The sequence below is a fragment of the Diorhabda sublineata genome, chromosome X, assembly GCF_026230105.1.
Source record: "Diorhabda sublineata isolate icDioSubl1.1 chromosome X, icDioSubl1.1, whole genome shotgun sequence".
Classification (NCBI taxonomy): Eukaryota; Metazoa; Arthropoda; class Insecta; order Coleoptera; family Chrysomelidae; genus Diorhabda; species Diorhabda sublineata.
This window is the reverse complement of record NC_079485.1, coordinates 3,758,517-3,785,272: the sequence shown is the minus strand read 5'-3', so window position 1 is coordinate 3,785,272 and position 26,756 is coordinate 3,758,517. Positions and strand designations below refer to the sequence as shown.

Genomic DNA, 26,756 nt, shown 5'->3' with positions numbered 1-26,756 from the left:
ATATCTAGCAATTTCAATAATTTCAAATACACCCAACCAAGATTTTGTAACATATTCAAAAATACCCAATTTTCTGTACCTACATACACCAAATGAGCTAGGAGTTCCTAGTCTACCCAAAATACTTTCTGTCAATTGTTAGTTATTCTTGGATTTATGAAACTATCGCCAAATCTATTTTCTTGAAAATATGTTCTAATTATTTTGTATTATCAGGATTTAGAGTTTCTAGAGATAAAATCACTATTCAAAGCAGATCTATTCATGAGTTTGTGATACCTACAGGTATGTGGATATTTTTGCTATATATACAAGACTGTAAATTTTGGTAGGAATTGTATTAACATTGTAAGGGGATATCCTATTGATCAATTTATTTCCTTAGTATTCATACTCTTTAAATCCATATTAACCTGGACATATCTTGTTTTTAGTCTTTTCCTTGCTCTGTCCTAACCTAACCTAACAATTTCATAACTCATCAATCTTCTCATTTCTCCCTTTCCTGTTTCAACTTGACCATACATATTTTTCTCAAACATCCTCAATTTATTTTCTTGTTTTTTTGTTAGATTTCCTATATAAATGTTAGTTGGTAAAATGTTAGCTGCCAACTTCATGTATGTCATATGTCAGTTGTCTAAGTTGTCGCTGAAAATGATATGTAATGTAGCAAGCATATTTTTCTTTATATATTAATAAAATATTTAAACTTCAAGAAAGTAATCATTATTTCAATGCAAGAAGGCTCTTCCAAATAATAATAAAACAGGTTATGGGCCCAGGTAATACTGGAAACTATTAAGTAGTAGAAGCCGGCCAGTCAAAAAGCGAGGGAAACGTTCATTAAATCGAGATGAATATTTCAACGGTACCACAATTGAACTCAGATAATTTCAACAATTGGAAATTTATAGTAAGAGCTTTACTTGCAGAAAAACAATTAGAAAATACACTTGAAAATACAATAGCCGATTTCACTTCAGTTAAAAAAATATCAGAATTCAACGATGCTAAATCAAAGTCAATAATAGTGCAATGTGTGAGTGACAAACATCTAGACATAATAAAAGATGCGAAAACGGCTAAGGAAATGCTAAGTTCACTAGAAGATGTATTCCAAAGAAAAAATGTCTTCACAAAACTTACCCTAAAAAAGAGATTACTTACCTTGAAGCATAGAAGAAATGATAAATTAGAGGATCATTTCCATGTGTTTGATACTATAATAAGGGAGTTAGAAGGAATAGGATCAAAAATAGATGATGAAGACAAAGTATGTCATCTTTTGTTAACATTGAATGAAGAATACCAGGCAGTGATAACCGCGATTGAAACTATAAACACCAGTATAACAATGAACTTTGTGAAATCTCGTTTGCTTGATGAAGAATTAAAAATTAAAACAAGGACAGAATAGTGGTCAAACTGATGCATCCTTTAATACATTTCAATATGTGTCTTACAAAAGTGGAAAATCCGGACATAAGTTAGCAGAATGTCATCACGAGGCAACTTTAGAGGTAGAAGAGGTTTTCGTAGAAATCAGAATAGAGGTCAAAGTCGAGGTACAGGAAGTCAAGCAAATGCCGCCAATGAAATTGCATTTATAGATTTAAGCAGTGTAGTGCCTTCTACTAGAGCTATTAACAAGTTTATTTTGGACTCAGGGTGTACTCTGCATATGGTAATGGGTGAAATGGAGCCTTACATGTCAAATGTAATGGATTTAGCATCAGAAGTAAAAAATAGGAACTGCAAAGAACAATGAAGTGCTGTATGTAAAGAAAAAAGGGACAGTCAAAGGGGTATGTCAAGTGAATGAGATAAAGATAGATGCATTAATAGTACAAGGTATGACACATAATTTAATTTCTGTGTCTAAATTATTGTTGAATGATTTCAAAGTAGTTTTCGATAATAAATCAGGTATTAAAGGTGCAACTTTGAGTAAAAATGATTGGAAATTTAACTGAGAGTCATGTAACAATTTATTTGTTTTGAATGTAGATTTAGGAAATGATAAATGTTTTTATATTAAGGACAATGATGATAAAGATATTTGGCATAGGAGATTGGACATATTAACAAATATAGTTTAAAAAAATTAGGGTTACCTTATAGTTCAGAAGTTTGTAAAAATTGTATTGAAGGTAAAGGTACTAGAAACTCTCTTCATAGATGTAAAAAGAAAACTACAAAAATAGGGAAATTGAGACATACAATTATAACAGGTCCTGTAAAAACTCGTACACCAGAAGGTTGCAAGTATTTTTAATTGAAGATTATTCTCATTAATTAGTTATTAAGCTATTGAAAGATAAAAATGAAAGTGAACATAATGTTATAGATTTCATTAAACTCATTAAAACGAAACATGGGCTTAGAACTCAAAGAATTAGATTGGACAAATTTACCTCTAATTACTTTAAAAAATTTTGTAAGTCTAAAGGGATTCAGCGGGAGTATACAATGCCACATACTACGCAGCAGAATGGTATTTCAGAACAGATGAATCAGACACTTTGAGATAAGATAAGGACAAAGTTTTCAAAAACCAACTTACCAAGAGAGTTATGGGGCAAAGCAATTCTATGTTCTGCATATGAGTTAAACAGATCACCTACTGAGGCAAATTTTGGAGAAACTCCAGCCACATGATGGTATGGTCACAATGATCTATCAAGGTTGAGAATTTTTGGGTCTCAGGCATGGGCAACTATTTTGCCAAGGCAAAGTAAACTAAATAGGCGAGCACAACCGCGTATAATGGTAGGGTACAGTGGAGCTGGATATAGATTATGGGATAATGAAAAATGTGAAATTTTCTGCTCAAGAGATGTGAAATTTAATGAAAAACAAATTAATTTCAAAAAATATTGAACCAAAAACCTGACTATGCGAATGAATAGATAAGAATAAGATTTTATGAAGAAACTGAATTAAGGGTTAAAGAAGATAACATTGAAATCAAAGAAGAGAGTGACTCAGAAGAAATACCACAACCATCAGACCTGATGTGACTTTTTCAGTATCTTATTTGAGTAGATTTCTAGATAAACCTACAGTTGAAGTATGGAACTCAGCAAAATCTTGCGTTATTTGCAGGGAACAAAAGAAATGGGGCTAATATTCTACAAAAACACTACTGATGAAATTAGACAAGTGGGATATTCAGATGCTGATTGGGCAACAGATATGACTGACAGAAAGAGTGTAAGTGGTTGCATAATCCTGTATGGAATGAATCCAATATCATGGTTTTCAAAGAAGCAAAACTATAGCATTATCTATGGCAGAAGCTGAATATATGGCAGCGGCTAGTTCTGCTGAAGACATAGTGAATATAAAGGATATTTTGAGTGATTTTAATATTATTATCAGCGCAGTTCTTTATTGTGATTATAAAAGTTCTATTTTAATGTCAAAGTCCAATGAAAATTCTAAGAGAGCTAAGCACATAGATATTAAGAATCAGTTTTTAACAGACTTAGTTACGAATAATAGAAATTGTAAGTTATGTGTCAACAGATCAAAATTTAGCTGAAATATTAACCAAACCTTTAGTTAAGGATACTTTCATTTACTTAAGAGTAAAAGTAAGTGTAGTCTAAGTTTTGTTTGCTAATTAGTTAAGTTGCAATTTTCATGTATCATTGTATGAAACATTTTAAACAAGAAGGAGTGTTAGTTGGGAAAATGTTAGCAGCCAACTTCATGTATGTTAGTTGTCTAAGTTGTTGCTGAAAATGATATGTAATGTAACAAGCATATTTTATATATTAATAAAATATTTGAACTTCAAGAAACTAATCATTATCTCAAGAAGGCTCTTCCAAGTAATAATCAAACAATAAACAAACTGTTTTATATATTGTTCTTTTTGTGTTTATAGTAATGTTGTATTTTGCAAATATCATTTGTATCTATAAAGTGCTCTACTTCCTGATCGTATCCTTGGAGCAGTTTCTAGTGTTTTATCATTATCTCCTCTAGACATCTAAATATTTAAAACTTGTTACTACTTTGTATTCAATTTCTCTTGTACCAATTTTTGTCTGGTTTCACTTTGTTTCTTGATGCAAACATTGTTTCAGTTTTTTTCTTGATCTACCTCTACCCCCCTTTTCTCAGCTTCACTCATTAAATTTATGAATATGTTTTTATACTCTTTCATACTTCTTGATATTAAGAATATCTCGTCTGCATACGCTATAATTTGTGTCTGCTTTGATCCTTTTGAACTAGTAGCTATGATGGTCCATCTAAAGTAATATTAAAAAGTGTTCTCGATACCATATCCCCTTACTTATCTCCACTATAACAATCAAAAGTGTTCCTCTGTTTATACTATTAAAATCCTGTTTGTATTCCATGAATAATATATTCTATATTGATATTGTATTTATAGCTCATAGTTGATTTCCCCTTCTAAATTCATACTGATAGTCGCTCACCTCTCCTTCTATCTTGTCTCTTAACCTGTCGTCAGTTTAAGAGGTTTATTCCATTATAATTGGTACATTGTACCAGATCCCCTTTTTTATTAATTGAAATTAATCATCCTGTTCTCAATTCGTCTTTTTTTTCATGTTTCCTTAACTAATTTAAAAATAATGTCTTCAAGGATTGTTCTTCCATTTTCATTTTTCATTGATTTCATATATTCATTTATTATTTTCTAAGTTTTCTATAGCTTTTTTTAATTTTTCATAATCAGAGTCTTCCTCCTCGTACTTCACTTTCTCTTCACCTTTATTGTAAATTGCTCAGTTTTTCATTTGTTAACAGGTTTTTAAAATCTCCTTCCTATTATTCCTTTTCTATTTTTGCTGTGTTAGTTGATTTCCTTTTACTTTTCATACTTCCAAATAATTTTGTATTATTTTCACAAGTTATTCCTTCTTGTATTATTTGTTTGAACCTCCTTTTTTCTACTTCATTTTTAATATACTTCTTCACACTCCCCTCATTTTTCAGCTGACCTAGGTTTCACTACCTCCTTTTTTTTCTTATAATTTAGTTCTAGATTAAGTTTTGCCAAAATAAAGAAGTTGTCGAGTATAATATGTATATCATATTTAGGGATCTTTTCACATAATTCCTCTAAAGTATCATAAACTTCTTTTTTTTTTTCATCGCTTTACCTTATACTCTATGTCCTTCACCGTAGGCTACTAAATTCAATCAATTCATCAGCTTAACAACCTCATTGCCCATGCCCTTGTTTTTATTAACTTCCCTTAGGAGCACCGAAAAAATTGTCTCAAAGTACTGTTATATATGTAAACTATCTTCAAAACTACTCTATTGAAAAGAATTTTCAATTCTTTTATGTCAGCAGTAATCATATGAGTTTATTTTGATTGAGCTCTTTCGAGTACTTCATCATAAAAATTATAACAAAACTAAAATATTGCACACCATTCAATTGAACGAATGACCCCTCGAAGAAAAAGGATGTGAATAATAATACTACATTGTACTGAACGAGTATAATGGAAAAATAGTTAATAAAGCTCTAGCTCTACCTTTTAATCCTGCTTTGACTCTGGTGGAAATTATATTGTACTAAATGGTTGTTTTAAAAGTTATACACCAATACATTGGAATTTGAAAATATTTTAAATAAAGACAAAAGACCTAATCCTCACAATCCACTTCTTGAAAAGCTTTCCCATCAGAAAAGGTGGATTAGTGTGGAAAATTTAATATATATGTAGTACAATTTAGTTGTTCACCTTTTGTATATGAATGTGATAACTTGGTTGAGCGAAAACACATCACACAGTATAATTATTGAGAGTGTTGGAGCAATATTAGTAGGTAATCTGTTCAAGATGATATGAGATGAATGGCCACTAATCTCTTGTATTGAGCGACATGACTTTGCACACTCTAGAATAATAGAACCAAGTCTGAGGAAAGATATGTGAATTATATGGTCCACATAAGTCTGTAGAATATTATTGGTAATATAAGATGAATGGTGAACTTTCTAAAAACAAATATCCATTCCTCTAGTTCATAGTCTTTATAATCTTTCAATTATCAATAGAAAACAATCTTATTCCATATAAGTCCCTGTATATTGATGAAAAACCAAATAACAAAAATCAATTTGAAAAAATTAATTATTGCTCTTCATTGAAACAGATCTTCTGTTAAAGTTAAGGAATATTAATTTGTTTGAGTAAATAAAACAAGATTTGATCATGGAGATGATATATTTGAGTGAATGTATACAATAAAATGAGTAAATATAACAAAGTAAATGTTTCATGTTTCAATACAATGAGATTCATGGTTTAATGACACTATTTCCTTCTTCCATATTTTGATGATCGTCGTGGCCTACGCTTCGTTCCTTTACGACGTGGACGTCTGCTGCGATCCATCGGCTCTGCTTTGGCTGTAAATAAAATTCATATTATTATCAAATTCATTTGTAGATAGGTATTTGTTGTGAAAATAATATTTGGATTACTACTCACTGTGTACATCATGTCTTCGTCTCTTTGTTCTTCGTCTACGTCTTCTCGTATTCTTAGGGCGTCGTCCACGACTGCGTATTTCTATTATTGGTAGCTTGAGACTTTTGGCTAACTTGGAGATTCTTGATGATTCCTCTTTCTGCTTGCTCTTTGCACTTTTAATAAGACTGCGTTGTTTTCCTTGCTGACGTCTAGCTCTTGCTTGCATTTCCTTGACTGGAGCCCTTCTCTTTTCCAAATTCTTGAAGTTTTGGAACATGGTGAATTGTTTGGAGCTGATACCTATCAAAAATATTTAAATTCACTTGAAGGAGAGCTCATTTAAAACCTTTAAGATACTAGAGAAGCATTTATATTCTAAAAGATGTGGTGAAATATGGTATTTGAAGTAATATAAAGAGAATTTCCAAGTACTCACCTAATTTAAACTTTCCATTGGCTTTTTTCAGAAGACCATTTTGAATTCCGGTCGTTAGAGCTTTCTTAACTTGCATAGAGGCATTTTTCAACTTGGTTTTTCTTTGGGAGTTGATATGATTGATTATTTCATCGAGAGACGAGCCTTTGCGGTCCTTTAAGGTAGCAATGGAACTCATTACGTCGGTTATAAGAGCTGCCATCGTGGAAACAAGCACCTAGAATAAAAATTAATAGCTGAAAAGACAATAACATGTTTGAATTCACTTACCTCAACTTCTAAACGCACGAATTCGAAAACTTTCGCAGTAAATAAATAATTTTGACGGGAGAAAAAATATTCACCGGCACAAATTTCGAAACCTTAATAGAAAATGAAATAATATTCAATAAATAACTGTTGCTTAGTGGCGATTGTATTTTTTTTTTGAGGTAGGATGATTCAAATTTGAATTGATAGATGTAAGGACAGAACGAAAAAGTTTCAAAAATAAGTGATTGCTAATCATTCTCAATAGTGAGAATTGCTTTTGAAATCATACTTAAGTTTCGAATAAATTTTTACACAATCGTTAATGTCTATTTGATTCTGATTATTCTCATTCAATTAATTCATGACTGTTTTCCTAATTAGAAAGAGGCACAATTTAATTTTGACAGATTACAACTTGACTTATAGAACACTTTACTTCAGAATTGAAAATTATTCTATGCCCGCATAGGTAATAATTTCGATTTTCAGTTTCAATTTTTAAATTGAAGAAGTTTTCTGAGTATCAGAGAAAAGATACCCTAATTTACATCATTCAAATAGGTACGTCTGAATTTTTAGGCTAAAAAGCTGGATAACTAGGCTAAAGTCTAAGATCATAGATACGTAGGTTAAATACTTTTATATTTATCTATGGGTTAAAGAAAATATGTATATTTAATAATTTATTTAGCATATTTTTGAACAATAAAATGACAACGACAAAGCTTATTTTATTCGTATGAAAAATATTCGCACTAAATTGTAATAAAAAGGCAATCAGAACTCGTACCTTGAACAGCTATAGGAGCACTCTTTAAGAAATGTTAACATTCGGTGTAACAATAAATGTTATAAATTAATGGCTGAAGAAACTTCTATTTTTCTATGGAAGCTTATTTAATGTATTTTGCTAACTCGACGCTGACCGACCAGTCGTATTTGTTTGTGAATAGTTCATTCTTTACGTTTTCTTATCTAACAAAATTAGTCAGTTTAATCATAGTAACAAGTTAATAACAGATAAGTTTTAGTGAACAAATTAATAAGAATTATGTAATTAACGGAGCAAAAAACTTCACTGGAAGCGTATTTAAATATGCAATTTGATTTTCCTCATATTAAAACACTGCCCAAGTTTACAAAAAACTTAACAGAACAAAGCAAGATATAGTGTTCACAGACTAATGACTCCTTTAGCGTACGATAAGAGCCCCACATTTACGTATTCCACACACAAACACATCTCATCAGAAGGCATCCAGGTTTCTTTCCTATATAAAATTTTTACTTACTCCATCCTTCTCGCTGCATGCTCGAGAGAATCACTATTAAAGTGCTAAAGCGTTTTATCACAAAAGTGGCAACACAATTGTCGCTTTAGCACGAACTTATATGGATTTACCAGCTTACTTTGATATACACATCAACAACAGACGATGATTTAATGGCTTTTTCTTTGATAGAGATTTTTATTCTAACTACAAGATATACGTAAAATATTTATTTCATTTTTTTAATTTTATATTTTCTCATTCATCCTTACTATTCCAGTATAGTAAATTTAATCAAACTAAAACTGTACAATTCTATGAAATTTTGATATTTCGTTAGACTAGAATCTTAATATGCAGTTCGTAAAGAATAAGAATCGAAAAAATAATGTCTGAGGATTGTTCCTCCATTTTCATTCTCCATTGATTTCATCTATTTCTGCCACTTTATTATCTTTTAACTTTTCTATAGCTTTTTTAATTCTTCATCTTTATTAGTAAATCGTTTTGTTTTTATTTTTTAGCAGATTTTTACAATACATCCCATTTTGCCTTTTCTATTTTTGCAAGGTTAGTTAATTTCCTTTTACTTTTTATACTTGTAAATGATTTGGTATTGTCTTTGTTCGTCAGCTCAATTCCTTCCATTTTTCTTGTATTCATTGTTTTTTACCATTTGATTATCTTCACTGATTCAATCCATCATTGTCTGGCTTGTGTTTTATGTTTACCTATGGTTTCACATGCCTCATCAAATAAGTTATTTCTTTGACCCATCCTTTTTTCTGCTGCATTTTCAATATACTTATTCACAACCTCCCAATTTTCTTCTGCATTGCTCCTTTCTTCTATTTGACAGATTCCTCTATTAAATTCCTCCTCATATTTCTTCCAAATATCATTTTTCAGCTGTCCTAAGTTCCACTTCTTCCTTTCTTTTAATTTAGATCCAGATAAAGTTTCGCTTTTTTTAGAGCACATATATTGACCAGTGGAACATATGCCTCATATTATACTATAATATATTTTGATATATACATTAACAGCAGACAATGACTTAATGGAATTTTCTTTCTTCCTTGATATTTTTATTATTTTTTATTCAAAGTACAAGGTCTAGGTGAAATATGTGATTTATGAGTTTTTGAATTTGTGATTTACTATTAATTTAACCAAATCAAAGTAAATCTGCACAATTTTCTGCAAATATCAATTGTGGTAGATGTAGACTCTTAATAATCAGTTAGAAAGAAATAGTTATCGAATAACTGATTTGCAATTGTTTAAGATAAAAATAAATAAGTTTTATTTTGTAGTATATCAAAAAACTGGAAAGTATCAAAAAAGTGTCTTATGCCAAAAAAGGTAATTACTGTTAGTTATTGTCCCCTACCTTATTTACGATGATTATGTAACAAAACAATTCTAATTATTTCCTCATAGAAATAAAAAATCTTGAGCGTTATTTTTTTATACAAAAGAAATTCATTCCAACTATTTTTCCATCATCCTTTGTGACCATACATGTACAATTGCCAATGTAACAGAGATATTCAACATTTTACACACCGATATTTTGGTTGTGAACGTCGGGAAGTAAATATATTTCCTCGCAGCTTTTCAGCACTAAATTGCTCTCGTATTCTTATGGTAGATATTTTCATGCATTAACTTCTGGTCTACGTAATGGCCTTAGCTCTCTACTTCCGCTTCTTTCACAGCAATAAAGCGTACGCCATCATCAGACTGATATAATTGATATTATGAAAGTAAATTTTTTGATACATTTATTTATTACTTTAATGTGTAACTTTTTTGTAAAATAATCATAATTTATTGAAGATCTAGAACTTTTCACATAAGAAGTAATGGTTTAATTTATTTTTTTTAGTTAGTAATTTACCACATAAATACAGTTCTTACTTATTTCCAAAAATGTATAAAATTTTTTGGTTTAACACTACAAGGAGTCCAGGATTATGAAACTTCATTTAGCAGAAGAATAATTCCTATTCGAAGGACAATACTTAATATTATAATAAACACTACATGGTTAGCAGATTCGTAAACCAATTAACTAAATACATGTAGATTTTATAAAATTCTATATTTATTATTTCCTTTTTATTTATATGAAATAGTAATTAAATCGACATTATTCAAAATTATTTCTGTAAAAACTAGTTTCCATTTCTTGTAAATAAAACATTCTTTGAAAAGTCGAAAGTTTATTTCAAATATTTCTTTATTATACACAAATGGCAGTAAGGTAAATGGGGAAACAACATAAAATAAAAACTTAAATGGAACAAAGTGGCAGAGACGAAGTGTATGTTGGCAATACAGTCAATTTTGGGAATTCTGTATTGCCAACACACACACACACACACACACACACATATATATATATATATATATATATATATATATATATATATATATATATATATATATATATATATATATATATGAACGTAAACACGAATGAGACCAGGCATCAGAAATAAAATCATGAAGAGAAAGAGTTTGAGCTGCGTTTAACAACATGAACAAACTATACCAGCAATATTTCTTTACACAACTAAAATTAGTACTAGTCATGTGCTGTTTATATTTTCTGTTTTGTTCTATGGTGTAGATTGTAGATATATCAGCGTATTTTGGAAATATCCTGAACGGAGCACATAATTAACATGGAAGTTATGCCGAGACTGGGAAAAGAGAAGGAAGTCGTCTTTAGAGTAAACGTAAACTGGTGTATTTTGATCACATAATAAGACATGACAAATACTGTCTTTGCAGTTGTTTGTTCAAGGCAAAATGAATAGTAAGAAGAGACCAGGGAGAAGAAGGGATTTATGGTTGCCAAACCTATGCCAGTTGGAGTCTGTTGATTTGTTTAGAAACGCGGTAAACAATATAAGAATAGCCTTGTTAATAGCCAACGTTCGCAACGGATAAGACAATGAAAGAAGAACATTGATGGTCTAACTGCAATACCCTGTATCTGAAAAAATGGAACTTTAGAAGGAAATCAAAAAACAGTATAGTTCATTCAAATAATAGGTAATTGTACATTTTTTTTATTTTCTATAATTGAAGAAATGAGATCAGTCATAATTCATGATAAAAAAGGAGATTCACACTACTTATAAAGATCATAGCTTCAGATACAAGATATTCTACTTAAAACGATGTAAATAAATTCAGATATGGCTGATTAGTGATAACATTACCAAGGGAATTTATTGGAAAACACAAAACCTTATTTTGCAATTTAGTTTGTTTCACTACAAAATTCTTACATAGTTTTCCGAAACAAACTAAACTATGATTATAATAAATGAGAGTTACAACTAAAGTGCTACCATTAGAAAAACTTTTTTTAGGCATAAGGGATATTGTCGATAATATCTCGATAAAATCGTGTTCTATATGGAAATGGATTCCACTTTGCTTGTTTTGTGTGCGTGATGTACTCATTTGGAACGTAGATGTTTCTTTCCACAATGTTAGTTTCTATCATGTGATGCACACTGTTAAATTCCATTTGAGTATGGCCTTTTTCCAAGAATTTTTGGAAAATGGCTTGTCTCTCAACTGCTAAATTCAATAGTGCATTGAATAATATTGAATTTCTGTTTTGGTAGTTGCAACCATCGAACCACAAAGTTGTAGGAATTTGAGTGTTGGAATAATTTTCATTAATATGGCTTATAATAACAGAAGTAAATGTAGAAAAGCCTAAATCAACTTCTGTCTCGTCCCATCAGTAATTTACTGTATCATGATTTTCCAGATTATAAACATAGAAATTGTGTAGTGTTAACTTTTTCTTATAGTAAATTGCACTGGCATTCAAAGCAGGGCAGTTCTTCACAACCTGAAGGTCCATAGTGAATAAGTAATTCTTTTCTTCACTAGCTTCAGCTCTATCTTTTTCTTTTTCAGTCCTAGCTAATTCTTTTCTAGCAAAATGAACGCCATAAACTTTATCGTCTATATTTGCGGCTTCACAAGTCCTGTAAGTATAACAAAAATCTTTCTTTGGCTTATAAATATCTAAATTCAACTCACGGAATATGTCATAAAAAGGTGCTTGTTATCTTTACAGTACTTCACATACTCCATGTAACATTCTTGAAAACTATCTCCAAGTAAAGTTTGAAAGTATCTTTACGACAATAATGTGAGGGCATTTTTGTAACTAAATTGCACCACCTACTTAGAAATACCCGTTTTTCTGTGTTTCTATTTTTTAGCTTTCTGGGTATTTTTTCTTCAGTTCATGCTCAGTGTTTTTAAACCAGTCTTGCTGATGTCCTCCTTCAGGTACTAGAAAATAGTTTCTTTCAAAATTTTCAAATAATACAAATATGTTCCCTTTCTTCTGGATTGTTCATAATTCTTTTTTGAAGATCTTTTTGGCTGTGTATTCAATATTTCCGATTATTTATATCTTTTTTTCGCCCCAGTTCATCTTACTCCAAAATGTCCTAAACATTTTTTTCTCTATCTTCATCAGAAAATGATTCAAAAAATGATTCCTGGTATTTTGTTCAGAATTTTTAGTGGATTAGCAATGCAAAACCCAGAATGTTTTGTGCACGGCTACGTCTCACCTGAAAAATGAAGGGAAAAAAATATTAATAATCAAACATTTTCGTCTTTTTTCAAACTCGGCTAAAATTTTTTAAACCCAGGATTTTTTCCAAGTTCACATTCTATTCGAATATCATTCTGTAAATAACCCCTATAATAAAAATCCCAGAAATCCTAAAATAAATACCCCATACTGTAAAGCCTTTTTTAAAAGCAAAGTTTTGGTCAATTTGTGCATAGAACACTGATTTTGAAGGAAAATGATACGTGGTATTTATGCGATTTTCCCATTGTGTTCAGCCTACAGCACATCATAAAAGTAGGCAACCCAAACTTGCTTAAATCACAGATAATCTAAGAATCGTCAAAAACTCAGAAATGAGGTATTTCAGTTAGGCCATCGATATATAAAAAGTAGACAAGATGAAATTGACCGGTCCATTTGGTATTTGCATCAGTATATTTAATATTTAATTGTAAGCTAAGACAAATAGAAGACTTCGATCAGGAAGACAAATATAAGAAAAAACCTAATAAATACAAATATACCATTGTTTGGCTAAAGTATAGGTTCTAAAAACTTTATTATTTCATTTTAATAGTTTTGAAAGTATGTTAAAAGTGTCTTATTCTATTTTAAAGGCAGTTCACACTTCTCTCATGAAATAAATATAACTCAAAATCTATTAAAAAGTATCCTGTTTAATATAAACTTGGTAAGCACTATATATAAAAGTTTCTTACTCATGTTCATTATAATAATCTTCAAACATCCAATCTTCAAAATAGACTTTTTTCTTCACTCTCTTCATGGGAAAAGTTTCTTCATACCCACACCATTCTTCATCAGCGCTATCAATTTCTGGATCCTTTCCTGTTGCACAAACTACTAAGTCCCAATTTTCATCCAATATTGTCCCATCTGAAGATGCATCAGAATTACAATGATTTGATTCTTCATCTAGACTAAAATAATGTTTTAATATATTCTAATAGAAGGGTCTATTTTCGGTAATCACATTATAACAAAAACTAAGAAAAATACTTAGATATATGTAAATGGAAGACAGATTCATTAATTTATTTGGTAGAAAATCTAAATTAAAATGAGCTTTTCCTCTATAAAATCAAGAAAAGAATATATATGGCAATTTTCCCAATGACAATTGATACATTAACATGGAATTATATTTGACTGGAAAAAAAAACGGATCAATTGCTCCTATCCTCTGAAAGTTAATATAGTAAAGTATATAGTATAAGATTGTCCAATGACAAATATCTAAGTTATTGTTTATATAAAACATTTTAGTTAGTAGGCAATCTCTGTAAAAATTGATAATTTGAAATTTATTACTGATTCAACAAAACCAAATTATTATCATTGTATTATTAGTGTTGTGAACATTTTCAAGTACTCTTACTATGCTATCCAAAAGCAGTTTTCAATTTTGAATAAATTAATATAAGCTTTTATTCATTTGGTTAATTTAATTTATTGAATTTGAAACAATTATGGTAACATTTCTTTCACAAAAATACAGACCATTAAAAAGTATCCCTTTTAAAATAACAAAATTAGTGTTTACTATGAAATTTTGAAATATCTTACTCAAATTCCTCATAATAATCCTCAAACATCCAATCTTCATCTTCAACATAGATTTTTTCCTTTACTCTTAGTAGTTTTTTGGGAAAACCGTCTTCATATCCATCCCAATCGTCATCATCGCTATCAATTTCTGGATTCCTTTTTGTTTTAATGGCTGGTGTATCCCAATTTTCATCACTTATTGCTCTATCTAAAGATCCATCAGAATTATAATGATCTGATTCTTCATCTAAAATGAATTTATGATTGAATTTATAAATTGATTTTATTTTTTGGCAATCACATCTGCCTGTATGTTCTTGATATTGTAATATATATATATATATGTATATATATATATATATATATATATATATATATATATATATATATATATATATATATATATATATAATTTAACATTGGCGACAACACAGTTAAACAGAAGAGGGCCAAGAAACTCTCACTCCGAGAAAAGAACTTTGATACTTAAAATGAAGCATCTCCTTTATTAATTTGTAATAAAGAAATAAAAAATTTCATTAGACTAATTTTATAATCTCATATGACCTATTAACATGCACTTATGTTGGTTCCTGTTATTTCAATTATGAATATTTTTATTACAATATTTATTTCTTCAAGAAAAAAAAACTTATTAGGCCCTTAAAAGCAACGTTTGCTCCTATCATCTGTTAGTAGCCTCTATAGAAAGATTTTCTTCCAAATAACAAACATCTTGAGGACATCATTTATTACCCAATACTTTTGAGAAAAATTTTTTTGGCACATGTATGTAATCAGAAACGTGAGGTGAAAATTAATTATTTGAAATTCACTCTTGTTCAATTCTACTACTTCTATGTTTGTTAATAATTATTATCGTTTCAAATATACCAAAAAAACTCACCCATACTTATAAGTTACTAAAAATCACAGTTTTTAAAATATCGGGCCTATTTCATTTCTAATTATCACATAATTTCGTTTATGAAATCAACGGTCATAAGAAAACCAACGTTTAGGTTAGGATTCTTGGACAACAGAGGCGTGCACAGGAGTTATTAGACAGAAATAGAAATATTTATATAGAAGTTTGCAACCTACAACAGAATAGTTTTTTTTGATGGATATTTTTATATACATTTCTAATGATTTCAAAATTATTAATATTATTTGTAAAATGTATTTATACAATTCGTTGTAATTATTATTCATACACATGGATTGAACACATGAGCAATTGGCAGCCCATATAATTTTTCTCTTTATCAAACATTAATAAAAACAATTTTCTTCTGGAAAATTAATTTTATTAAATGTATTATAGAAGAATCATAAATCATTTGTACTAGCTTTATAATAATATTTAATAAAAATTTTTGTGAGAATGATTACTATTAATAAAATGAAACTTTAAGGAAAATATTAGATATTATATATTACAATAAAGCTAGTTAGACGAAGTAATTTATAATTTTCATTATTGTGGCTATACTGTTTTAATGTAGTAGATTTATGCAGAATCAATCGTGGTTAAAGCAATTGGTGGTTGCAGTTAACTAGTTCAGAAATTACATTGATTTTCCAAAAAATAACTAGTGTTAATATTTGTTTTATATATATACAATTATATTATTGATATAAAAGTGTTCAGTAAATGATTAAAATTCACCATGAACTATAATCAAATTCAATGAGAGTAAAAAACCCAAGATGTGTTACATTTTAACCATATTAAAGAAAAGCGAATTGACCAAATAATAAACCAAATAAATAAATTATATGTATGAAATAATAAAAAGCAGTACTTATTCTGATTTACCCAATTTTGAAGACATGAAAGGAAAGGTAGTAGAAAGTTAGCGAACGCAAAATAGAGTATGATGAGTTGTATCAAAGTGACCTGTTTACTTTGTAGCTTGGATAATTGTATTTCGTACTTCGGACATAAAAGTCTTTGATAGGAAAGTGAGTCGTAATTGGTTCTTTGTTTCAACTATATAACGAGCTATAAAGTCAGGTTGTTCATTGTTTCACATTAGATGCTAATTTAAAACGAAAACATTTGCATATTAGTTTCCCAAGTCAACCGATTCTAAGATTGTACTTAGAAAAATTAATATTATTACGAAATTAAGTTATTGCTATTAATTTTATATTGAGATGAAAACTAGTCTTCTATAATGTTAGACTTTTCTATTAGAATTAGTACCAAAACACTATCACAATTTTTGAATAATTGGAATAAGGTATTCCTAAATAACATAAAGCATACAGGTATTCATTTTTGAGCATTAGATTTTCCATTGGAAGTTGTCTGTTATCATATATTCGTTAATATTGATTCTAAATTTGGAAGCAACTTATTCTGAAAACATATTATTATTATATTAATATTTTAAATTTTACATACGAATATTTAAGCTTTGTTTAAATTTTTATTTAAATAAGCTAATTATTGTTAAATATACATATTTTCTCTTGGACATAGATAAACATAAGAGAATAGAGCCTAGGAATCTATGATTTTAGACTGATTATCCAGCGTTTTAGCTTAAAAATCCACACGTACCTATTTGAATAAAGTAAAGTAGCATATCTTTTCTCTGAAACTCAGAAAACTTCTTCGATTTAAGAATTTAAACTAAAAATCAAAATTAATATCTTTCTATACGAGCATAGAATAATTATCTAACCTAAAACGAAGTGTTCTATAAGTCAAATTTTAATCTGTCAAAATTAAATTGTGCCTCTTTCTAATTAGGTAAACATTCATGAATTAATTGAATGAGAATAATCTGAATAAAATAGACGTTAACGGTTGTGTAAAAATTTATTCGAAACTCAAGTATGATTTCAATAGCAATTCTCACTATTGAGAATGATTGGCAATCACTTATTTTTGAAACTTTTTCGTTCTGACCTTACATCTGTCAATTCAAATTTGAATCATCCTACCTCCGAAAAAAAAAAAATTGTCACTAAGCAACAAATATTTATTGAATATTATTTCATTTTCTATTAAGATTTCGAAATTTGTGCCGGTGAATATTTTTTCTCCCGTCAAAATTATTTATTTACTGTGAAAGTTTTCGAATTCGTGCGTTTAGAAGTTGAGGTAAGTGAATTCAAACATGTTATTGTCTTTTCAGCTATTAATTTTCATTCTAGGTGCTTGTTTCCACGATGGCAGCTTTTAAAACAGTCGTAACGAGTTCTATTGCTAGCTTAAAAGACCGTAAAGGCTCGTCTCTCGATAAAATAATCAATCATATCAATTCCCAAAGAAAAACCAAGTTGAAAAATGCCTCTGTGCAAGTTAAGAAAGCTCTAACGACCGGAACTCGAAATGGTCTTCTGAATAAAGACAATGGAAAGTTTAAATTAGGTGAGTACTTGGAAATTCTCTTTATATTACTTCAAATAACATATTTCACCACATTTTAGAATATAAATGCTTGTCTAGTATCTTAAAGGTTTTAAATGAGCTCTCCTTCAAGTAAATTTAAATATTTTTGATAGGTAACAGCTCCAAGCAGTTCACCATGTTCCAAAACTTCAAGAATTTGGAAAAGAGAAGGGCTCCAGTCAAGGAAATGCAAGCAAGAGGTAGACGTCAGCAAGGAAAACAACGCAGTCTTATTAGAAGTGCAAAGAGCAAGCAGAAAGAGAAATCATCAAGAATCTCCAAGTTAGCCAAAAGTCTCAAGCTACCAATAATAGAAATACGCAGTCGTGGACGACGCTCTAAGAATACGAGAAGACGTAGACATGATGTACACAGTAAGTAGTAAACCAAATATTCTTTTCATAACAAGTACCTATCTACAAATGAATTTGATAATAATATGAATTTTATTTACAGCCAGAGCAGAGCCGATGGATCGCAGCAGACGTCCACGTCGTAAAGGAACGAAGCGTAGGCAGCGTCGGCCACGACGATCATCAAAATATGGAAGAAGGAAATAGTGTCATTAAACCATGAATCTCATTGTATTGAAACATGAAACATTTACTTTGTTATATTTACTCATTTTATTGTATACATTCACTCAAATATATCATCTCCATGATCAAATCTTGTTTTATTTACTCAACAAATTAATATTCCTCAACTTTAACAGAAGATCTGTTTCAATGAAGAGCAATAATTAATTTTTTCAAATTGATTTTTGTTGTTTGGTTTTTCATCAATATACAAGGACTTATATGAAATAAGATCGTTTTCTATTGATAATTGAAAGATTATAAAGACTATGAACTAGAGGAATGGATATTTGTTTTTAGAAAGTGTTTTTGCTTAACCAAGTTATCGTATTCATATATAAATGATGAACTAACCCTTTTTCACCTCTCATGGGAGTTAGATTTTGAAGATTAGGCTTTTTGTCTCTTTCAAAATTTTGAAATAGATACAACATGGTATTGATAGATACTTTTTCCAAACAATTTAACATTATTTAGCCCAACATACTTTCCATCACAATCAAAACAGGAGGGAAAAGAACTAGAGCAACTTTCTCCTGGTTTTTGAGTAAGATTTTAGAAACAACTAGTTTCACTGAAAGCTTTCTTAGATCTATGAAGATTAATCAATTTATTTATTATTTTTTTATCAGAATTGTTGAGTATTCTCAATCATATAAATTTTCTTCTTGTATCTTCCAACATTAACTGGGAGTTCAATATACAATAAGAAATAACTAGTTCAAATAATGTGAAAGTGAACATAAACAGATGGATTGAATTAGGGAGTGGACAGGACTATGAAATTTACAAAGAATTAAGAAAGGAAGCAGTGAAGATAATAAAATGGAAAATGGAATTGAACTGAGCAACAAAGGCAATAGCAAACTATTTACAAATATAAAAAGTAAAAGGAAATCAACTAACGTAGCAAAAATAAAAAGAGTAATTGAAAAGACATTTTTAAAACCTGTTAACAAATCCAGATCACTTATAGGAAAAGATCAAGGAGAAAGTAAATACGAAGAGGAAGACCCTGAGGAAGAGCTTCGATATGAAGAATTAAATGAAGCTAAAGAGAAGTCTAAAACAACAGGAATATATTGAATTTTCCACGCTAATCCACCTTCCTTCACGGGTAATCGTCCTTCACATAAGTTTCTATCTAATAAACTATAAGAAGGATTGTGAGACTTGGTCTTTTATCACTACTTCAACCATTCTTGAATATAACGATTTCAATACTTGCAAATGCATATAATAAAGTATCGGTGGATACATTTTCAAACAATTCTACATTATTTAGCTCAATAGACTTTACATAAAACTATACAGGAATTGGGTTTACAAATTCAGTATATTATCCTATGACAAATATTTTAAAATATCCTTTAATTTGTATTGTATTCTCAATAAAATCTTTTTTCTTCTTGTTATATACCTAGATATATCAAATTATGAATTGTTATAGTACTGTAGTATCTAAAAATGGCTAGTATTCATTGATTACATTTCATAAGTTATTTTTTTTAATTTAATTCAGTTGAAACCAACTACATTTTTTGCTCTATTTGTATCACGCTCTGGGAATATACACAAACTCTTGGCTAATCTGCTTCATACTTTTGAATATATCAGCTTTGAATGAGGATGGGTGATTGCTCGTAGCTGTAGCTACATGTTGTTCGTCTTTATTTGTTCTAGTATCATTTAATACTGCTCATACAAAAGAATTGAAAAATATATTCAACAGAGTACATTTGAAGTTAGTTTATGTATCCAATAATATTTTGAAACAATTGTTAGGTAATACTGAGGAGGATGAACAAAAACAAGCACATAGAGAAACGGGATTATTGATAGAAAAGATGATCAAAAATGAGTTAATGGATTTTAGAAACATGTGGAGAAGAAAATATTGTTTCACTGGTAGATATGCACCAACAAAAAGAGAAGAAGAAGAAGAAGAAAAACAAGAGTTTTATAATACTCTGAAGGAGTATGTGGGAAAATTCCTAAACGCCATATATTTATTTTATTCGGAGCTTTCAGTGCTCGAATAGGGAGAAATTAATTCGTAAATACCGTCGCAGGGAAGCATACAATCCATAAATCCGTAGATGGAAATGGTATAGAATATTATTGATATGTACATTGTGGGAAACAGACATTACTAAAAAAATTAAGTGGATTTTACATAGAAGAAGCACTGAAAATCCAAAAAAAGCTAACGTACTAATAGTAAAAAACGGATAAAATATAAAAACATTTGTCAAATCATACAGAGTAGATGCAGACTCTGATCACTTCTTGGACTTACCAAAACTAAAGTTGGAAATAAATTATAATAACAGCAGGTAAACAAAGGTGGAATCTAGGACAGTTATGATTGTGACGGAAAGTATGTTGGTCTTATTAGAAGTAACTGACTCATTTAAAATAAGGAAAGACAGAAAAATAGGATAACGTCGAGGATGTTAATCAAAATCATATAATAAGAAGTAGTTATGTAAAATTGTTAAAAAATGATTGTTGGATGCATTTAAGTATTGATATTTCTAGATGTACATATGTTTATATTAGGTTACCAAGTACACCACAACCCAAAGGATCTAGTTTGTCCTTTTTCTTGCTGCTATACTGGGGATTCCAGTGTTTACATCTGATCTATTATTCCCACTCTTCTTAGAAAATTCAGAATGTAGAATGGCTTTAGATGCCAGAGATCTTCATACTCTCAGATATGGTGTTCTGGAGGACTCCTGTTAGTATTTGTAGGTTGCTGTTGCCTAGTTGTATACATTCAGCAGATCTTCTATGGTTATAGCTTCCCAGGAGTGTCTAGATATAATAATAGTTTGAATAGAGATAAAAGGTCTTTTCCTGGCAGTTTACTAAGAATACGTTGCCTACTGGAGATTTCCCTTAGGAGTAGCTTTAATATTCGCAAGTTTTTTGTGGACCTTATGCATCTTAAGATGATAACATTGTTATTCAAGTGTGTTGAGTGTGAATTACAGCAAAAATTTCCATGAATACTAACATAGTTAGTTAATTATATCATACAACTTTTATCAAGGTGCCCTCTTCCTTTTATGCATGGTATTCAACAGTATATGTAAGTATTTGATGAGTTTTCTGTTAGGCGACCAACCATAATCATGATTATCATTAAATACCAGTAAAATTACTGTTGATTGTCTGAAAACAACTATTTTTAATGCGGCATGGCAATCTACTACCATTCGGATCAATCAGTAGTATTTTTTTGAACACTTAGTTATACCACCAAGGTTCTGTACCAATTAAAACATTTTTCCATAACCTTTAAAACATAATCTGAATCTTGTTTTGTTTGTAAGAAGTTTTAACTAAATATTCAGCTTGTGGTACCTGAGAACTCCATGAAGTTTTTTCTGAATACACCATTGAAAATTCTTAGGAGGAGAATCAGCTCTCATTAATCGTTGTTATTTTCTGCTTTATTGTGCTTGGCATAGAAGCATCTGAAATATGTAATAATTCATTAGGATGATGCACACTTCATCCAATAAAACTGAAGCAAACTTGTAGATTTCATGAAGAGTGAAAGATATACCAAAACATTTACATTCACAATTAATGAGGTTGCTTCCTGTGGTGGAAAATCCCTTCTACAGCAAATATTACCATTTCTTTTTCTGCAGCACGTAAGCTTGGAATAAAAGTATCTGTAATGAACAATAGTTTGAATTATATCCCTTTATTGAAATATAACAAACCTTAAAAGACATATTGTATGGCATTAAACTGATATCGAACAACTCACTGGAATAGATATGTTGAGTCCAGTTTGAAATTTGATCTAGGAATTTTGTAAGAAAAGTGGTAAGTATAATACCAGTTCTACTTCTGCTAACCACTCAATCTTTCCATCGCCAATAAAATGGATGTTTAAACTCTACAATCGCGATCGATTTCAATTAACTTTGGACTATATATCTGCTGGATCCAAATTCGTCTAAAATGAAATGAAATATTACATTGAGACACTGATAATATGTTAAGTTCAATTTGCTGGTTTATTATTATCAATTATTTTGAAGAACACTTTTATCTGGGGGCTCTTACCAGATTCAATCACACATGACACACATTTATTATTTTGAGTGTATTATCTCTCCATGTATTACTCAAAATGTAACAGTTTGAGTTCATACAACTATTAAATTTTACAATAAGCAAATATAATATATTAGTCAACACTATTAAACCAGCTTTTTTAAATGCGGAATCCAAGTAACAGATTTCACCCAGAGAGCTGATGGATATGTGTGTCTCCTGTAGCCTACCCTCTAAGTCTTCTCAGGAGGTCCACGGGGATTATAACTGCCACTACTAGAACTTTATTAAACATCATACATTGATTATTTCAGCAGATAATTTGGAGAACTTTTATTAATTTCAAAACATAAGCGGATTTTTTGGTTTACAATATCAAAATATTGTAAACAAGTAAAGAGAATAGATGACATTATTAAAATATTCGTGATGTAAAAAGGTCCTCATGTTGTTTTAATGATCCTGACCTCACAATAAACTAAAACAACTCAGAAATAACTATAAAATTCACTGTAAAAAAGTTCTTAATTGAAGAAGAGAATATTTTCTGATACTCTCTTGTTCACTTGCTGTGCTGATGTATGAATTTCAAACAACTATGCAAAATGTGTTATATGAAAATTGTTGATATACTACTAAAAAAAATGTTATAGCTATGTACAAGATTATTACGAAATTAAAATATTGCTTTTAAGTTTATATTGAGATGAAAACTAGTCTTCTATTAAAATTAGTACCAAAGCACTATCACAATTTTTGAATAATTGGAATAAAGTATTTCTAAATAACATATAGCATACAGGTACTCAGTTCTGAGTATTAGATTTTCCATTGGAAGTTGTCTGTTATCATATATTCACTAATATTGATTCTATAATTTGGAAGCAACTAATTCTGAAAACACATTTATTATTATTATACTAATATTATATATTTAAAATTTTAGTGCGAACATTTTACATACGAATATTTAAGCTTTGTTTAAAAATATATTTAAATAAGATAATTATTATTAATTATATATATTCTCTGATGGCCATAGATAAGTATAAAAGTAGAGAATCTAAGTATCTATGATCTTAGACTTTAGCCTGGTTATTCAGCGTTTTAGCCAAAAAATTCAGACGTACTCATTTGAATAAAGTGAAGTAGGATATCTTTTCTCTGGTACTCAGAAAACTTCTTCAAGAATTCAAACTAAAAATCGAAATTATTATCTTTCTATGAGGGCATAGAATAATTTTCAACTCTGAAGTAAAGTGTTCTATAAGTCCAGTTGTAATCTGTCAAAATTAAATTGTGCCTCTTTCTAATTAGGAAAACAGTCATGAATTAATTGAATGAGAATAATCTGAATAAAATAGACGTTAACGGTTGTTTAAAAATTAATTCGAAACTTAAGTATGATTTCAAAAGCGATTCTGATTATTAACAATCATTGGTAATCACTTATTTTTGAAACTTTTTCGTTCTGTCCTTACATCTGTCAATTCAAATTTGAATCATCCTACCTCCGAAAAAAAAAATTGTCACTAAGCAACAAATATTTATTGAATATTATTTCATTTTCTATTAAGATTTCGAAATTTGTGCCGGTGAATATTTTTTCTCCCGTCAAAATTATTTATTTACTGCGAAAGTTTTCGAATTCGTGCGTTTAGAAGTTGAGGTAAGTGAATTCAAACATGTTATTGTCTTTTCAGCTATTAATTTTTATTCTAGGTGCTTGTTTCCACGATGGCAGCTCTTATAACCGACGTAATGAGTTCCATTGCTACCTTAAAGGACCGTAAAGGCTCGTCTCTCGATGAAATAATCAATCATATCAACTCCCAAAGAAAAACCAAGTTGAAAAATGCCTCTATGCAAGTTAAGAAAGCTCTAACGACCGGAATTCAAAATGGTCTTCTGAAAAAAGCCAATGGAAAGTTTAAATTAGGTGAGCACTTGGAAATTCTCTTTATATTACTTCAAATTCCATATTTCACCACATATTTTAGAATATAAATGCTTCTCTAGTATCTTAAAGGTTTTAAATGAGCTCTCCTTCAAGTAAATTTAAATATTTTTGATAGGTATCAGCTTCAGGCTGTTCACCATGTTCCAAAACTTCAAGAATTTGGAAAAGAGAAGGGCTCCAGTCAAGGAAATGCAAGCAAGAGCTAGACGTCAGCAAGGAAAACAACGCAGTCTTATTAAAAGTGCAAAGAGCAAGCAGAAAGAGGAATCATCAAGAATCTCCAAGTTAGCCAAAAATCTCAAGCTACCAATAATAGAAATACGCAGTCGTGGACGACGCCCTAAGAATACGAGAAGACGTAGACGAAGAACAAAGAGACGAAGACATGATGTACACAGTGAGTAGTATGCCAAATATTCTTTTCACAACAAATACCTATCTACAAATGAAATTGATAATAATATTATGAATTTTATTTACAGCCAAAGCAGAGCCGATGGATCGCAGCAGACGTCCACGTCGTAAAGGAACGAAGCGTAGGCCACGACGATCATCAAAATATGGAAGAAGGAAATAGTGTCATTAAACCATGAATCTCATTGTATTGAAACATGAATCATTTACTTTGTTATATTTACTCATTTTATTGTATACATTCACTCAAATATATCATCTCCATGATCAAATCTTGTTTTATTTACTCAAACAAATTAATATTCCTTAACTTTAACAGAAGATCTGTTTCAATGAAGAGCAATAATTAATTTTTTCAAATTGATTTTTGTTATTTGGTTTTTCATCAATATACAAGGACTTATATGAAATAAGATCGTTTTCTATTGATAATTGAAAGATTATAAAGACTATGAACTAGAGGAATGGATATTTGTTTTTAGAAAGTTCACCATTCATCTTATATTACCAATAATATTCTACAGACTTATGTGGACCATATGATTCACATATCTTTCCTCAGACTTGGTTCTATTACTCTAGAGTGTGTAAAGTCTCATGTCGCTCAATACAAGAGATTAGTGGCTATTCATCTCATATCATCCTGAACAGAATAACTATTAATACTGCACCAACACTCAAGATTATACTGTGTGATGTGTTTTTGCTTAACCAAGTTATCGTATTCATATATAAAAGATGAACTAACCCTTTTTCAACTCCAATGGGAAACCTTTTCAATCAGTGATCTTCCTTCAGGGATAATTTCACATTAGTTTATATCAAATTAATTACAAGGTAGATTTTAAAGATTAGGCTTTTTGTCTCTGTATTGGTAGATACTTTTTCAAACAATTTAACATTATTTAGCCCAACATACTTTCCATCACAATCAAAACAGGAGGGAAAAGAACTAGAGCAACTTTCTCCTGTTTTTCAGTAAGATTTTAGAAATAACTAGTTTCACTGGAAGCTTTCTTAGATCTATGAAGATTCATCAATTTATTTACTATTTTTCTAACAGAATTGTTGAGTGTTCTCCATCATATCTATTTTCTTCTTGTATTTTCCAACATTAACTGGGAGTTCATTAGAAAAAAGTTCAAAAACAAGAACATACGGGAATGAGATTTATGAGGATAAGAGTATTAGAGTACAAGAAGGTATGGTGAATGTTTCACTGCTTATGTGCCCCATAAAAAAAAGAAGGCGAAGATAAAAAACAGAAATTTATGATATTCTAAAGGAAATATGACAAAAATTAATAAGAATGATCACTTCTTGGTTTTTACGAAACTGAATAATAATACGAAATGAAGAGGTAGGCAAAAGTAGAACCTGGGATATCTAAATAATGGGAACGTCAGGAGTAAATACATATAGAGATCTGTGAACACAACAAGAGGAAAATGTAGAAGAAAATTGAGAGAGTATAAATAAGTTTAATAAAAATGTAGCAGAAAAGAGGTGGGTTCAAAAAATAATACAATAAGAAATAACTAGTTTAAATAATGGAAAAAATATTTCACGCTAATCCACCTTCCCTCAGAGGTATCGTCCTTCACATAAGTTCCTATTTAATAAACTATAAGAGGGATTGTGAGACTTGGTCTTTATCACTACTTCAACCATTCTTGAATTTAAC

At 29.8% G+C, this 26,756-nt stretch overlaps 2 protein-coding genes across 12 annotated transcripts in view; both read right to left on the bottom strand.

The window, feature by feature from the left end:
• Positions 1–6,208: 6,208 nt before the first annotated feature.
• LOC130450943 (histone H1, gonadal-like) lies at positions 6,209–8,739 on the bottom strand. Its single transcript, XM_056789692.1, has 5 exons — positions 8,457–8,739; positions 7,183–7,274; positions 6,913–7,129; positions 6,495–6,776; positions 6,209–6,412 (listed from the first exon to the last, which is right to left on the bottom strand). The coding sequence occupies exons 1-5, from the start codon at positions 8,473–8,475 to the stop codon at positions 6,318–6,320; spliced, it is 705 nt and encodes a 234-aa protein (XP_056645670.1). The 5' UTR covers positions 8,476–8,739; the 3' UTR covers positions 6,209–6,317.
• Positions 8,740–12,372: 3,633 nt separating this feature from the next.
• The window catches only part of LOC130450947 (uncharacterized), a 46,023-nt gene continuing 31,639 nt past the window's right edge, over positions 12,373–26,756 (bottom strand). For 4 of the 11 annotated variants that reach the window (XR_008910654.1, XR_008910653.1, XR_008910657.1 and 1 more), the window contains 4 exons: positions 22,359–22,597; positions 22,208–22,307; positions 21,991–22,103; positions 14,743–14,878 (listed from right to left, as the gene is read on the bottom strand). Coding sequence is in view for 3 of the 11 variants with exons in the window: in XM_056789696.1 (XP_056645674.1) it covers positions 13,054–13,057; positions 13,782–14,003; positions 14,650–14,878; positions 17,204–17,228 (480 nt within the window). In the remaining 8 variants the exon portion in view is untranslated. Of the gene's footprint in view, positions 13,058–13,781; positions 14,004–14,649; positions 14,879–15,538; positions 16,035–17,203; positions 17,321–17,450; positions 22,104–22,207; positions 22,308–22,358; positions 22,598–26,756 lie in introns of those variants that run through there. The other 7 variants (XR_008910651.1, XR_008910650.1, XM_056789697.1 and 4 more) reach the window with 7 other exon arrangements.